Source organism: Pantherophis guttatus, chromosome 1 (genome assembly GCF_059756535.1).
Source record: "Pantherophis guttatus breed Tessera chromosome 1, ASM5975653v1, whole genome shotgun sequence".
Lineage (NCBI taxonomy): Eukaryota > Metazoa > Chordata > Lepidosauria > Squamata > Colubridae > Pantherophis > Pantherophis guttatus.
The window spans coordinates 324,197,674-324,212,126 of record NC_142063.1 but is presented as its reverse complement, the minus strand read 5'-3'; the positions used below and the strand labels follow the sequence as shown (position 1 = coordinate 324,212,126).

Sequence of the window (14,453 nt, the reverse complement as noted above, 5' to 3'; positions counted from 1 at the left end):
CATGCTGGAGGTGATGCTTACTTTAATGAATTGTCCTGAAATTTGTTCCCACTCTATATTGTTGGTGGTTTATAACAGTCTTTTTAAAAAAAAAAAAACTTTTTTTCAATTTATTTTAATGAGAATAAATAATTTTGAAAGCTGGTAAAGAATCTACTGGGCTACATATCTACTGATTATACACATGATTATCTAATTCTTAGTTAAGTGCAGATGCTAAAATTTTGATTCTTGCATATAGATTACAAATGAGATTATCTTTGTTTAGTTACCCATCTACAATCCGGTTTTATGAAAGGGCAACAAGCCTAATAGTTGAGTATTAACTGATTATTAATTATGCACTTTCACAAAAATTGGAATTGGCAATAGAATTTCATTGGCAATGGAAAAGGGTTTTTTGCAGTGGTGGGTTGCTACAGGTTCGCCCTAGATTGGGCGAACTGGTAGAAGTGGCAGCGGGAGGCTCCGCCCACCTGCCCGGACGTCTTTGCATATGTGCAGAAGCGTCATGCATGTGCATGAGCGTGCATCCACGAGCACACCAGTACCGACAGGATTTGAATCCTATTACTGATCTTTTGATATCATGAAGCTGAAATTTATTGACACAAGTTTTAGTCAAAATAATTGGATGAAAATGTAATTGTGCAATTCTTCAGTCAGACTGATACAAACGGAATTATCACCTCAACTACCATGAAGTTGATTAAGGTTTTCTTTATTTTCTGTTATATTTAATTTAATGTTGGAACTATTATGCCTGTCTTGTTAAGGGCATAAAAGCAACTAAATACATAGTTACTATATGTTGATAGATTATTTCTATTGATCAATAAGAATGTTTTTGCCAAAATGTGTTGGTATAATACAAAAGTTTAATTTTCAGGCTACTCAGTTACGGTAATTGAACCATTTCATATACATCTTACTGGTTCTAACGTGTCTAGAGATATTTCTAAAAAAGTGAGTTTTACTTGTATGAATTATTTTAAATAAGAGATTAAAATTTTTTATTTGTAAATGTAAATATTTTAAATTATATACAACATAAAAATTACTGTAATTATGCCTAGTCCAAATGTGTTAGTGACATCAAAAGTTCTTAATTATGAGTAATGAAGTGCTTTGGATTATTCCAGACCTATGGGGTTTTCTTTAATGGATAATTAAAGAACACATTTAGGGCACTATTAATTATTTGCAAAAACTCTTGAATAATCAATAGCTAAAAGTCTGAAAAACTATTAAGTAGGTTTCTTATAATCTTATGATGAGATTCATTCAACAAAAGGTATTTTCATGTTTATTGGATAATGTTTAAAAATTGAAGAATGTTTAAAAAGAGTAGATTGTCAATATGTTTTTTTTTTTAATTTGATTTATATGCCGCCTTTCTCCGGAGACTCAGGGCGGCTTACAATGCGTTAAGCAAAAGCCTTCATACTTTTGTATATTTATACAAAGTCAGCTTATTGCCCCCACAAACTGGGTCCTCATTTCACCTACCTTAGAAAGGATGGAAGGCTGAGTCAACCTTGAGCCTTGGAGAGATTCGAACCAGCAGTAAATTGCAGGCAGCTGTGTTAATAACAGGATGCGTAGACCACTGTACTATCAAGGCTCTTATATGTTAAAAATATAACATAATGGAGTGGACTAACATATTATATATGATATCAGCTTGTCTGACAACTATTCTATTTTCCCGAACGCCATCACTCTGCTAAACAAATAATTCCCTCAACACTGTCAAACTATTTACTAAGTCTGCACTACTATTAATCTTCTCATCGTTCCCACCACCCATCTCCTTCCACTTATGACTGTATGACTGTAACTTTGTTGCTTGTATCCTTACGATTTATATTGACTTTTTCCTAATATGATTTGATTGCTTATTTGTACCCTATGACTATCATTAAGTGTTGTACCTTATGATTCTTGACGAACGTATCTTTTCTTTTATGTACACTGAGAGCATATGCAACAAGACAAATTCTTTGTGTGTCCAATCACACTTGGCCAATACTATTCTATTCTATTCTATTCTATTCTATTCTATTCTATTCTATTCTATTCTATTCTATTCTATTCTATTCTATTCATCTACAAGTCTGAATATGGTTGTGGGAACAATAATATGTTTTAAAGATATGGATGTGATCTTCAAGTATGTGTTGAATTAGTGCAGGGGTGTCAAACTCAAAGCCCGGAGGCCGGATCTGGCCCCCGGGGCACTTAGATCTGACCTGTGGGGCCGCCCTAGAAACAGCGAAGGAACCGGCCTGCAGTACTTCTGCCAGTAAAAACGGAGCTCAGGAGGGCGGCCCTCCCGAGCTCCGTTTTCACTGGCAGAGGGTTGCAGAAGGCCATGGCAGCCAAAAATGGAGTTTAGGAGCCCATTTTCGCTAACAGAGTGCTCAGGCCACCACAGGCACCCCCGACACGAGTATCATTGAGCTGGTTATGCCCACCCTGGCCACGCCCACCCCGGCTCCCTGAGGTCAAACACAACCCTGATGCAGCCCTCAATGAAATCGAGTTTGACACCCCTGAAGTAGTGTAATCTATCAATATATGAAGAATTCTAGTTTTAACAAGAGTAGGATATGGGAAAAATATGGAAAAATGTGCATCCTGTGATTTAATTATTTGCATTTGCTTTCTATTTGTGAATCTTTTAATAAAATCTTCGATTAATATTACTATATGTCATCAAGATGTAATGCTATATTTAAAAATTATTTCCTATAATATATGGTTTCTTTGTTCTTGTTCTTTTTTCTCTAGTTTCAGATTACTCATCTTTCTTTTCTTATTATATTTCTGGATTTCCTACTTATTTCCATATATAATGCACTCATGTAACCAACTAAAGATAAAAAGGGGCTTCAAAGAGCAGGAAGTACAAAAAGTACACACCACAAAATACTTTGTTTTCCTTAGTAGCTTCTGGGCACTACTTATGTCAGCCAACTGATAATTCTATTTATCTTTAAGAGAACATGAGATTCTCATTTACTCTCATCCATGTCATAACTGGGTCATTGCACTCTCCCCTATTTAGTTCATGTAGCATTTTTGCAGCTTAACTCAATAGCTGGGAAGCTGCCAAGGATGTAAATCCCAAATGAATTTCAGAAACTCCATTTTCTTCTATCTGCTGGGGAAGGAATCCACTCACCTTGCACTGAGGAGACTCCCGTGGCCACCTTCCCTTCCATTTCAATAGCATTGTTGACGTGTCCAGTTGATTCCATGACTCTCAGGTCATACTCTGAATTGTTCATCTGCTCTAGAACAGCCTGGATGATGGGAACCATCATAGCAGTGGTTGCTGTGTTGCTGATCCACATGGACAGGAAAGCCGTAACTCCCATAAATCCCAACATCAGGCTGAAAAGAGACACAGTGAGGGGGAAAGGATCATAAACCACAGTGGCACAGTAGTTAGAGTGCAGTACTGCAGGCTATTTCTGCTGACTGCCGGCTGCCTGCAATTTGGCAGTTCAAATCTCACCAGGCTCAAAGTTTACTCAGCCTTCCATCCTTCCGAGGTGGGTAAAATGAAGACCCAGATTGTTGGGGACACTAGGCTGACTCTGTAAACCGCTTAGAGAGGGCTGTAAAAAGCACTATAAAGCGGTATATAAGTATAAGTGCTATTGCTATATGTTAGAAGCACTATATCTGTATTTAAGCCTCCATGCCACCATCTGGTGGTGATCTGGGTTTTTGCTGCCCAGATCTGGAGCCTCTGTTAGCTCAATGATCTGTTGAATGAGGATTAACTCCTTGGGATCAGACTGAAAACCTATGGATTTCCCCCTTGCTCTTGTACAACCAGCACCTGCATATTCAGGAGGGGAGTCATGCATGTGTCATTTTTGCATAATAGCCTTAATCTCCCACACACATTTAATCCAGCCTGGCCTAACTTTGGGAAAAGGGAGAGAAGAGTTACTACTTACAGTGCAGGCTTCACTCCAACAATTAGCAACACCCTGAGTGCAATCCGCTTGTGCAGGTTCCAATGCTCTACAGCCACAGCCACAATCAGGCCCCCAATAAAGAGCATATTGGTGTCCTTTAGGTACTGCATGCATACCTGAGAGGGACAGAGGATGGCAAATGTAGCATTCTCCCGGCCAATGAGCATTTGGACACATGCAGAATGCTTGTCCCTTAGCAGTAAGAGTACAGCTTGCCTCTTAGAGTTAGAAGGAAGGAAGCTTTAATACAGAAAAAAGGAACCAAATCTGCTTTTTCCAAAAGGTAACTGGACTTTCAAACGTTTTGCTTCTTAGCCAAGAAACTTCTTCCTTCTTCAGAACAGCTCAGAACTGAAGAAACGTCTTGGATGAGAAGTGAAACATTTTAAAGAAAACACTGAGAGTCCAGTTGTCTTTTTTTCTGGAGGGGGCGGGGGAATGTCTTTGGGACAACCATGACCTGGATGGTTGAGAATCTCCATAGACAACTGGAAGCCAACACTATAGGAATCTATGTTACAAAACTAGTCCAGGCACCCTCTGCTCCTGTTTTTTCCTATTCACTTCTAACTGAATAGGACACCTGTGTTTGTACAAACTAGGCCGGATTAAAATAAGGCTGAATATTCTTGTTTCAGCATATAGTTTGGAACCCCAGACCTCATCCTAGCATACTGTGTGAATCAGTCCACCTTTTTAAGTGAAGATGATTTACTGATTTGAGAATAACGTTATTGCTTGAATATAACAAACAGCTGAACATAGGGGTTGTGTTCTGTTAATCCACATTTAGGGTTTAGTATCTTACGTGAACACAGTCAATGTTTCTCAGCTTCTTTCCGCTGGATGAGGATTATGGGATTTTGCTTATCTAAATTCAGTTTGTGATTTCATCGGGAAAGTAAAAACTAAAACTCTATGATGAAAAGGGTTTTGCCATCATTGCTTTTGCTCCTACCTTTTTTGATTCCAGGATGCCAAACAATGGGAATAAAACGACTGGCAAGAGAGATGTAACAGCCAAAGGAATCACCTCTGTGCACCAGTACACAGCCATGAGAATGATCACATAGCCACATCTGGCCTCCTGCAGACAAGGAAGCACACATTCAGACACACAGAGGCAGACATAAATATCTATAGCATTTTAAACTCTGGATCACAAGTTATGATATAAGAGTGCCTAGGACAGTGATGCCTAAACTTTTCCGGACCGAGTGCCCAAAGTGTGCATGCAGATGCACGCTTGCGCACCTGAAACCCCAAAATGCAAAGCGTGTGCAGCTCCTGCGCACATGGCCTGCCCGCCTGTGCATGCGCGCATGGCTCCTCGCATGCGTGCAGGCCCCCCAGATGCGTGCACGCCCCCCACACATGCCCCCCATGCATGCACACACAGCCTCCAGATGCGCCTTGCCCCGTGCACATGCGCGGCAGAGAACCGAAGACCAGCTGGCTAGTGGGAGCTGAATTTGGGCAATGGCTCTCGTGCTCACAGAGAGGACGCTGCGTGACACCTCTGGCACGCGTGCCATAGGTTTGCCATCATGGGCCTAGGACCATGATAGCTAACCTTTTTGCCATCGTGTGCCAGGAGCAGGGAGGGTGGGGGGTTGCGTGCACATGTGTCCACACCCATAATTCTATGCGCCCTGCCCCCCCCCCACTCCTGGCACACGATGGCCCGGTGGGCCCGGTAGGCCTGTTTTTTGCTCTTCCCCAGCCTCCAGAGCCTTTCTAGGAGCCAGGGGAGGGCAAAAACGGCCTTCCCCACACATACTCCTGGAGGCCGGAAACAGCATGTTTCCCTACTTCCAGTGGGTCCAGAAGGCCTGAAAATTAGCTGGGTGGCGCAAGCATGCGCATTGGAGCTCAGTTCGCATGCCTACCGATATGGCTCCATGTGCCACCTGTGGCATGTGTGCCATAGGTTCACCATCACAGGCCTAGGATATATTCTAGGATGCAAAAAGTGCAGCCTGTGGCATATAACTCATCAGCACAACATTCCTGATTCACAACTCATTTTTCAGCCTTTGTTCATTTCTGCTCATGACATGATGCATAAAACCTGGTTTGCTTTCAAGGGAAAAGATATTGGACATTCCTGCCCTAAAGAAAGAGGTGTGTGTGTGTGTGTGTGAGAGAGAGAGGGGGGGCAGGGGGACTGACTGACTGACTGACTGACTGACTGACTGACTTACTTACTTACTTACTTTTGGGACGCTATTCTAGTAGCTCTAATTTCTCACACTAGGATACTGCCCTTAAAGATTATTAGAAATGTTTCTCAATCTTGGCAATTTGAATATGTCTGGACTTCAACTCTCAGAAGGAAATCTGGCCACGGAATTCTGGGAATTGAAATCCATACATCTACACATTACCAACGTTGTGATGCGATACTAGAAGCAAATAAAGCAATCTGTCACTTTTCAGGAGCCACAAGCAGCCCTGATTTCCTCATCTATCACGAACGGAACTGATTATTCCTCTGGAAATTTCGTCAGCCACTTTTGGTGCACGGAGAGGAGAGATTCCCCCACCATCACAAGTCTCTGCCTGTAATCAGAACGAAGATGCTAAATCACAATTTAAGTGCCCACAACTCAGGTAATGTTGCATACACATGCCGAACTGCTGATGAGAGAGTAAACTAGTCTGGAATTTGTGAAGTCAATTTTCTTGTGGGAAGACTAATTGAGTGGCCATAATTAGTGCTTAAAAGCTCTTGGGTGCAAATGCTTCATACTTGTTAATTTGCCTGTGCCCAAAATGACTATGTATAAAGCCTTACTTGAGGGCAACAAGTGGATTCATGCCCTGCCAGACTTGCAAGTTTCTCTCTGGACTAAACAAGTGATTTTCACCCATGCAGTAGAATTTTATATTAACCTTATCATGCCTAATGAGAGGAAAGTTTATTGGGTAATAACCACAAACAGCCTTAAAGTACCTTAAAGATAACTAATGTAATTTGCCTTTAAGGTAATAAGACATTTGTTACAGACCAACACCCCTAATGTTTGTCTAGAAATTACTATGTAATATTTGTCTTGGGGGGGAGGATTTGGTATTTTTGCATGTGCAAAACAGGCTTCCATAATTTTGCCACTAAAGCAAAAAGTAGATATTAACTATGACCCTTCTGTTCAGCAATATTTTGTCTGCAGCATAGACAAGCAACCATATGTCCTTCAGGTATTTTGACTTTAAAATTCCCCAGCCAACCTGACCCATGGCAAAGGGATGTGAGCTTCCACAAATATTTGGTAGGTACCAGACTGATTACCTATATTTCCGGATTCTCTTAGACTTAGACCGATGTAGATCCAAGGATCCATGGTTAATCAGATTTAAGGTCTGTATATTCTGCATATTTTCAACCATTGTACAATGTCAACTGAAAATGTCAAGTGATGCTCAAGATTTCTTTGCAAAATGTTTCCAGATCTTATCTATACTTCACTACCTAGAACAGTGCTTCCCAAACTTAAGTAAATTACCCAAAATTAGGTAAAAGTGTATTTTCTTTGAATAATGACACACGGACCCATTACCCAATCACAACAAGGACATTTAAATAAGACTTTCTGATAAGCCGTAAAACAGGACTTTCTGATAAGTGGTTTTGTGTAATGAAGGAAAAAGTTTGGGAAGTGCTGACTTAGAGAATTATTCGGTTAACAGCTTCCTCTGCGTGTACCGGAGAAGAGTACACTAAGATCTGTGTGCACACTCAGAAGATCTCTGTGTATCACAATCCCTTGAACCGACTCACCTTTAGAAGAAACAGTCTCCTTACTTATTTAGAGCAAATAATTAATTCAGAGGACAAAGAGACAAGGAAGGCTTAGAAATTAACAAGCCGATGTTGAGAAAAAATTAAGGAAGAAAAACATTCGCGTCTTGCGAAAAAAAATTCATGGCTGTAACTTGAGTGAGAAAACGCAGAACAATTGGTGATTGGCCCCCTGCTTTCTGCAGCAACACCGAGCAGTAGTTACTAAGGAGACAAGCATAGCCCAATACAGAATTCAGGTAGTCCTCGACTTACAACACTTCGTTTAATGACTATTCAAAGTTACAACAGCCCTGGAAAAAGTGACTTATGACTGTTTTTCACAGTGAAGACCTTTGAAGCATCCCCATGATCACGTGATCAAACTTCAGATGCATGGCAACTGGTTCATACTTATGACCGTTGCTGTGTCCCAAGATCATGTGATCACCTTTTGCAAACTTCTGACAAGCAAAGTCAACGGAGAAGCCAGGTTCACTTAACAACGAGGTTACCAACTTATCAACTGCAGTGGTTCACTTAACAACTGCAGCAAGAAAGGTCGAAAAATGGGGTAAAACTCGCTTAACAAATGTCTTACTTGACAGAAACGTTGGGCTCAATTGTGGTCATAAATTGAGGATTATCTGTGTTGCAGAGTGGAGTGAGAGGCAAAATACCACCAGAAGGCTCAGATAGTCAAAGATCTCGTGAGCGGGATATTTTGTTTTAGCCTTCACCATGTGCCAAAGCAGCCAAATTGCAATCTGGAGGGATCTGCTATATCTGGCCCACCTGTCTTTTTATCCTCTGCTAACCAGATATAGCAGTCCAGTAGTGGGTTGCTCCCGGTTCTGTCCGGTTCTTGAGAACCGGTAGTAAAACCGGTGGGAGGCTCCACCCACCCGCCCTGACGTCATATTTGACAGTCTGCGCCAGTGGTGGGTTGCTCCCAGTTTGGACTGTTTCGCAAGAAACGGTAGTAAAACCGGTGGGAGGCTCCGCCCACCCGCCCTGATGTCATATTTGACAGTCTGCGCCAGTGGTGGGTTGCTCCCAGTTTGGACTGTTTCGCAAGAAACGGTAGTAAAACCGGTGGGAGGCTCCGCCCACTGACCCGGATGTTGTCATAGATGATCTGCGCATGCGCAGAAGCTTGGCGTGGGCGCGAGCGAAGCAAGCACGCACGTGTGCTCCTGTTGCGAACCGGTAGTAAAGGTAAGTAGAACCCACCCCTGTAGCAGTCCCACCCAGTTCCCAATGGGCCAGTCTGAATTTGGGAGTCTGCTCTTTGCTGAATCAATCCTAATAAGACTGACTCATTTGGCCAGACTTTTCACTTTGGTAAATATTTCAATATTTGGCTTGTCACCTCCACCTGCCTTTTCCCACTTCTCAGAATTACTTTAAAAACACAAGCATGCCTTCCTTATTATCAGCATCACAATGTCCTTTCAATTATGTCAACATCCAGGCATTAATGTGTACCTTAGGGGAGAGGGTACCACAGTGCTTATGCAGAGGGCTTGTCCTGCAGTAGTTGCTGGTTCTGGAATTGCTACAGACAGACAAATTCCCCTGTTGTTTGTTTCTTTACCTCCCACCCCACCTCCTTCCAGCAAGCATTTAGAGGTAGACTCTGAGCACGAGATTTAATTTGGCTAGCAGCTATGAATTTAATGTTTCAATCTTCTCCTTATCTCAGTTCTAATATCATAAGAAAAGAGAAAAACGCTTCTATCCAATTTCTCCGAACTGGCCATCCTTGTGAAATCCCAATTTCCCTGTCCCAGACTTTCTCAATCTTGTCTACTTCAACTCCCAGAATTCTCCAGCCAGCCAATTGAAGCCCACACACATTTGGAGCTGCTAAAGTTGAGAAACGGTGCCCTATCCCATTAAATGAGGAAATCATCCCTTGTGCAGGAAATTTTCAATCCCCTTGATCCCTTTGCTGAGCTGAAACAGACAGCAACTTTGCCTGCTGGAGGCTAAGCAGGCAAACTTCCTCCAGATCGCTAAGCTCAGTTCCCAGAAATCAAAACTCCTGACGTGATGGTTATCAACCTGATACAGGTAGTCTTCAACTTAGTGAGCCCAAAATTTCTGTTGCTAAACAAGACAATTGTTAAGTGTGTTTTGCCCCATTTTACAACCTTTTTGCCATAGTTGTTAAGTTAGTAACACGATTGTTAAATGAATCTGGCTTCCTCATTGATTTTGCTTGTCAGAAGGTCACAAAAGTTGCTCATATGACCTCGGGGACGATCATAAATATGAGATAATTGCCGTCATAAATATGAGTTAATTGTCAAGCATCTGAATTTTGATCACATGACCACAGGGATGCTGCAAAGGTTGGAAGTGTCAAAACTGGTCATAAATCACTTTTTCCAGTGTCGTCGTAATTTCAAATGACCACTAAATGGACTGTTGTAAGTCTGTAAGTCTTCTTCTGAGTTTTCAAACATTTATTTATTTATTTATTTATTGGTTCGATTTATATGCCGCCCTTGTCCGGAGACTCAGGGCGGCTTACAATGTGTTAAGCAATAGCCTTCATACTTTTGTATATACCTGCTTAGTAGGGCTTTCGCCCCCCCACTCCCAGCGGTGTTCTTTTTTATACAAAGTCAGCTTATTGCCCCACAAACCGGGTCCTCATTTTATCTACCTCGAAAGGATGGAAGGCTGAGTCAACCTTGAGCCTGGTGAGATTTGAACTTGCAGTAATTGCAGGCAGCTGGTGTTACTTAACAGTGCTTTAGTCTGCTGCACCACCAAGGCTCTTTTACATTGCAAAACAAGACAAAAATGACAGAAGGCTGATATATATTCTGAAAAGAATATATCTCATATATATTAGTACCACTCTATAAAGCCTTGGTAAGATCTCATCTGGAATACTGCATCCAGTTTTGGTCACCACATTACAAAAAAGATACTGAGACTTTGGAAGAAGTGCAAAGAGCAACTAAGATGGTTAAAGACATGGAGGCTAAAACATATGAAGAACGGTTGTAGGATTTGGGTTTGGCTAGTCTAGAGAAAAGAAGGACTAGTGGGGACATGATAGCAGCATTCCAGTATTTGAGAGGCTGCCACAAAGAAGAGGGGGTCAATTTATTTTCCAAAGCACCAGAGGACAAGAAACAATGGATGGAAACTAATCAAGGAGAGAAGCAACTTGGAATTGAGGAGAAACTTCCTAACAGTGAGGACAATTAACCAATGGAACAGCTTGCCTTCAGACGTTGTGGATGTTTCATCACTGGAGGTTTTTAAGAAGAGACTGCGCAGTCACTTGTCTGAAATGATATAGGATCTCCTGCTTGAGCAGGGGGCTGGACTAGAAGACCTCTAAGGTCCCTTCCAACTCTATTCTGATTCCAAAAAGCTTTCTGTTATTACTGTCATTAGAAGTGAGCCAACAGAGACCAAAATCCACTGACTTCCTGCTGGATCACTCAGACTAAAAGATCTGCTATCAAATCTGTCCAGTGGTCAACAAGATGACTCAAGCAGTTCACACTTGGGGTACGAGGAGGGTCTATTCCCCAACTTCAGGTACTATGACTACATACTGTCTGTGAACAAGGGACCCAATTCATACTGCAATGCTTACTTTGCCTCCAGCTTTTACTATTATATATCTGCTTCTTATGATTGCTATTGGTCAGTTGTTGCCTTTTCATCAACACCTTCTCTCCGAGGTGGAAAACTACCCATGTTTCCCCAAAAATAAGACCCTGTCTTAGATTTTTTTTGAACCCTGAAATAAACACTTGGCCTTATTGCCATGCACTCAAAAAGGGCCCGATTGGGCTTATTATCAGGGGATGTCTTATTTTGGGGTGGGGGAAAACCCCCCCTTTTCGCCACAGAACTAGGCATTTGAAGGTAGACTGGATTTGTCCATGGAGGCTCTCTCTAGCTATCACAATTTTAAGAGGCCACTCCGCAGAATAGGGAGTTTCCTCCAATCCCAGCTGCCTTAACAACTTTACACAACTCCTTCCTTCCTTCCTTCCTTCCTTCCTTCCTTCCTTCCTTCCTTCCTTCCTTCCTTCCTTCCTTCCTTCCTTCCTTCCTTCCTTCCTTCCTTTCTTTCTTTCTTTCTTTCTTTCTTTCTTTCTTTCTTCCTTCCTTCCTTCCTTCCTTCCTTCTTTCTTTCTTTCTTTCCTTCTTTCTTTCCTCCAGGAGGAGGGGAAGGAAGTGCCTGCGCTATTTCTCCCGCAAACCGTCGGCAAAACGGTTAGAGAGAGAGAGGTTCGCTTTCTTCTGTTTCTTCCGAGAGATCGTGGCTCTCCCTCGCTCGCTTCCGAGCTATCGTGCCGGTCCGCCAAGAAGCCAACGGCCATTCGGTTTAAAGGGGGGGGGGAGCCCTTCTCTTGCGGGCGGCATCCGACCCCGCTGCTAAGCCTGGGATGGTCGGGAGGGTCGAAGGACCGTCCGAGAGAGACCCGCGACAAGCAGCCTGGGGATTTTCCCGGGAGGCTGCAGAGCGTCTCCGGCGCGGGGCACCGGCACCCCCGAATGCCGATCCTCCCTCCGGCCACCAAAGACCGAGCGTGCCGCCGGGGACCTACCGGGGTGGCGATGAGAAGCGGCAGCGGCAGCAGGACGAGCGGCGTGCCGAAGAGCGCGACGAAGGCCTTGTAGCGCAGCAAGGAGCGCAGGAACGGCGGCAGCGCAGGAGCCATGGCCGGGAGAAGCGGGGAGCAGCAGCTTAGACGGGACGGGCGTGAGAGCGTCCCGGCCTTTTAAACGGCGCTCCTCCTGGGCGCCGGCCCCGGTCCCTCCCTCGGCCCGGCCCCCGCTGACTCTCTCCCGGGAGGCTGCGCTTCCCACCTCCGCGGGGTGTCTCTGCCGGGGACCCTCCTCTTCTTCCCTGGGCAGGCCGCCCTCGCAGCGCCTGAAAGGCTCCCCTTCGAAGCAGCCCCCCGCGGCTCTCGATCCGGCCTCCTTGCCGCTTTGCCCGAATCTTTCCAGGCCGACGGCTGGAAAGTTCCACATGTTCCTCGCCGGTCCTGGAGAGATGGAATTTCCCCAGCCTGACAGGCGGCCCTGCCTGTCGCCGCTACAAACGGCCTTCGAAGGATGTCGAAGAGCTGGAGAAGTTCGAGCGAGACGCACCGGCTACTCCGGGGGTGGGGGTGGGGGGATGGCGCACGTGCCAGCAGGAGCCGCAACTACAGGACCGGCATCCATTGGATGTCTCCCCAGCTACTCACCGAAGGGTTCCCAAAGGGACCAACGGGGGCTGGTGCAGGGGTGAAATCCAGCAGGTTCTCATCAGGTTCTGGCGAACCGGTAGTGGAAATTTTGAGTAGTTCGGAGAACGGGCAACTACCACCTCTGGCTGGCCCCTGGAGTAGGATGGGAATGGAGATTTTGCAATATCCTTCCCCTGCCACGCCCACCAAGCCACCCCCACAGAACCAGTAGGGAAAAAATTTCGGATTTCGCCCCTGGGTTGGTGCCTCTCAATCTTGCACAGGCGATCCATCCACTTTACAACAGTTCATTTAATGACTGTCCAAAGTTACGATGACACTGGGAAAAAAAAGTAACTTATGTTATGACTGTTTTTCACGCTTATGACTGTTGCAGCATCCCCAGGGTCACGTGATTTTATATTCGGGATGCTTGACAGCTGACTCATGTTTAGGATGGTCCCAGAGTGTCCCAGAGTCATGTTTGGGACCTTCTGGCAATGGGGAAACCGGATTCACTTAACCACCGTCCCACTAATTTAAGAACTGCAGTGGTTCACTTAACAAATGTGGTGAGGAAAGTCATAAAATGGGGCAAAGCTCACTTATCGAATTTCTCACTGAGCTACGTAAATTTTGGGCTCAATTGTGGTCGTAAACTGAGGACTTCCTGTGTTCATCCCTCCCGCTCAGAAATTTTCAGCAAGCAAATGGGGCATGTGTCTGCTGCCTCTCCCCACATTTTGAACTGGTCCCTGTGGAGTACAGCTCTTCCCTGGGGGGGTCTATGCTTTCCTGCTCCCTGTTTCTTTTCTTTCGCTTCTTAGGTTTCTCTCCTCTGTTCCCTCTACCACCTTTCTCTCCCTCTTCAGTAGAACTTGAATTCAAGGCCAAACTAATTTTTTTTCAAAAGGTTTTTATTTGTACATCAACCAAAATCCCACTATGAAGGATATGGGTGGTTTCTAAATTTGATGAATAAATAATTTAAAAAACGTAAAGATGGAAAGAAATTATGAATTGAGATTGTTAGATCAGTGCCCAGTAATCTACATTTTGCATGGCCATTGCCTCTATAACAAAGCCATATACCTGGGCTTCTGTCTCTGGAGCCAATGAAATTGATGAAGCCCACTTTCCCTTGCATCCTGGACATAAACTGTTTCAACTCCTACCCTCAAAACGACTATAGAGTACTGCACACCAGAACAACCAGAACAGAACAGTTTTTTTCCCAAATGCCATCACTCTGCTAAACAATTCCCTCAACGCTGTCAAACTATTTACTAAGTCTGCACTAGTATTAATCTTCTCATCGTTCCTATCACCCATCTCCACCCACTTATGACTGTATGATTGTAACTTTGTTGCTGGTATCCTTACAATTTATATTGATACTGTTTCCTGATTGCTTAGTTGTACCCTATGACTATCATTAAGTGTGTACCTTATGATTCTTGA

The 14,453-nt window shown here is 43.8% G+C and overlaps 1 protein-coding gene across 1 annotated transcript in view; it reads right to left on the bottom strand.

The window, feature by feature from the left end:
- Nucleotides 1-12,881, bottom strand: part of SLC13A5 (solute carrier family 13 member 5) — a 33,549-nt gene extending 20,668 nt beyond the window's left edge. The window contains exons 1-4 of the mRNA XM_034421073.3: nucleotides 12,366-12,881; nucleotides 4,954-5,082; nucleotides 3,975-4,111; nucleotides 3,188-3,399 (exon numbers count right to left, since the gene is read on the bottom strand). Coding sequence (XP_034276964.2) covers nucleotides 3,188-3,399; nucleotides 3,975-4,111; nucleotides 4,954-5,082; nucleotides 12,366-12,479 — 592 coding nt within the window. The 5' untranslated portion in view covers nucleotides 12,480-12,881. The remainder of the gene's footprint in view (nucleotides 1-3,187; nucleotides 3,400-3,974; nucleotides 4,112-4,953; nucleotides 5,083-12,365) is intronic.
- Between the last annotated feature and the right edge of the window lie 1,572 nt (nucleotides 12,882-14,453).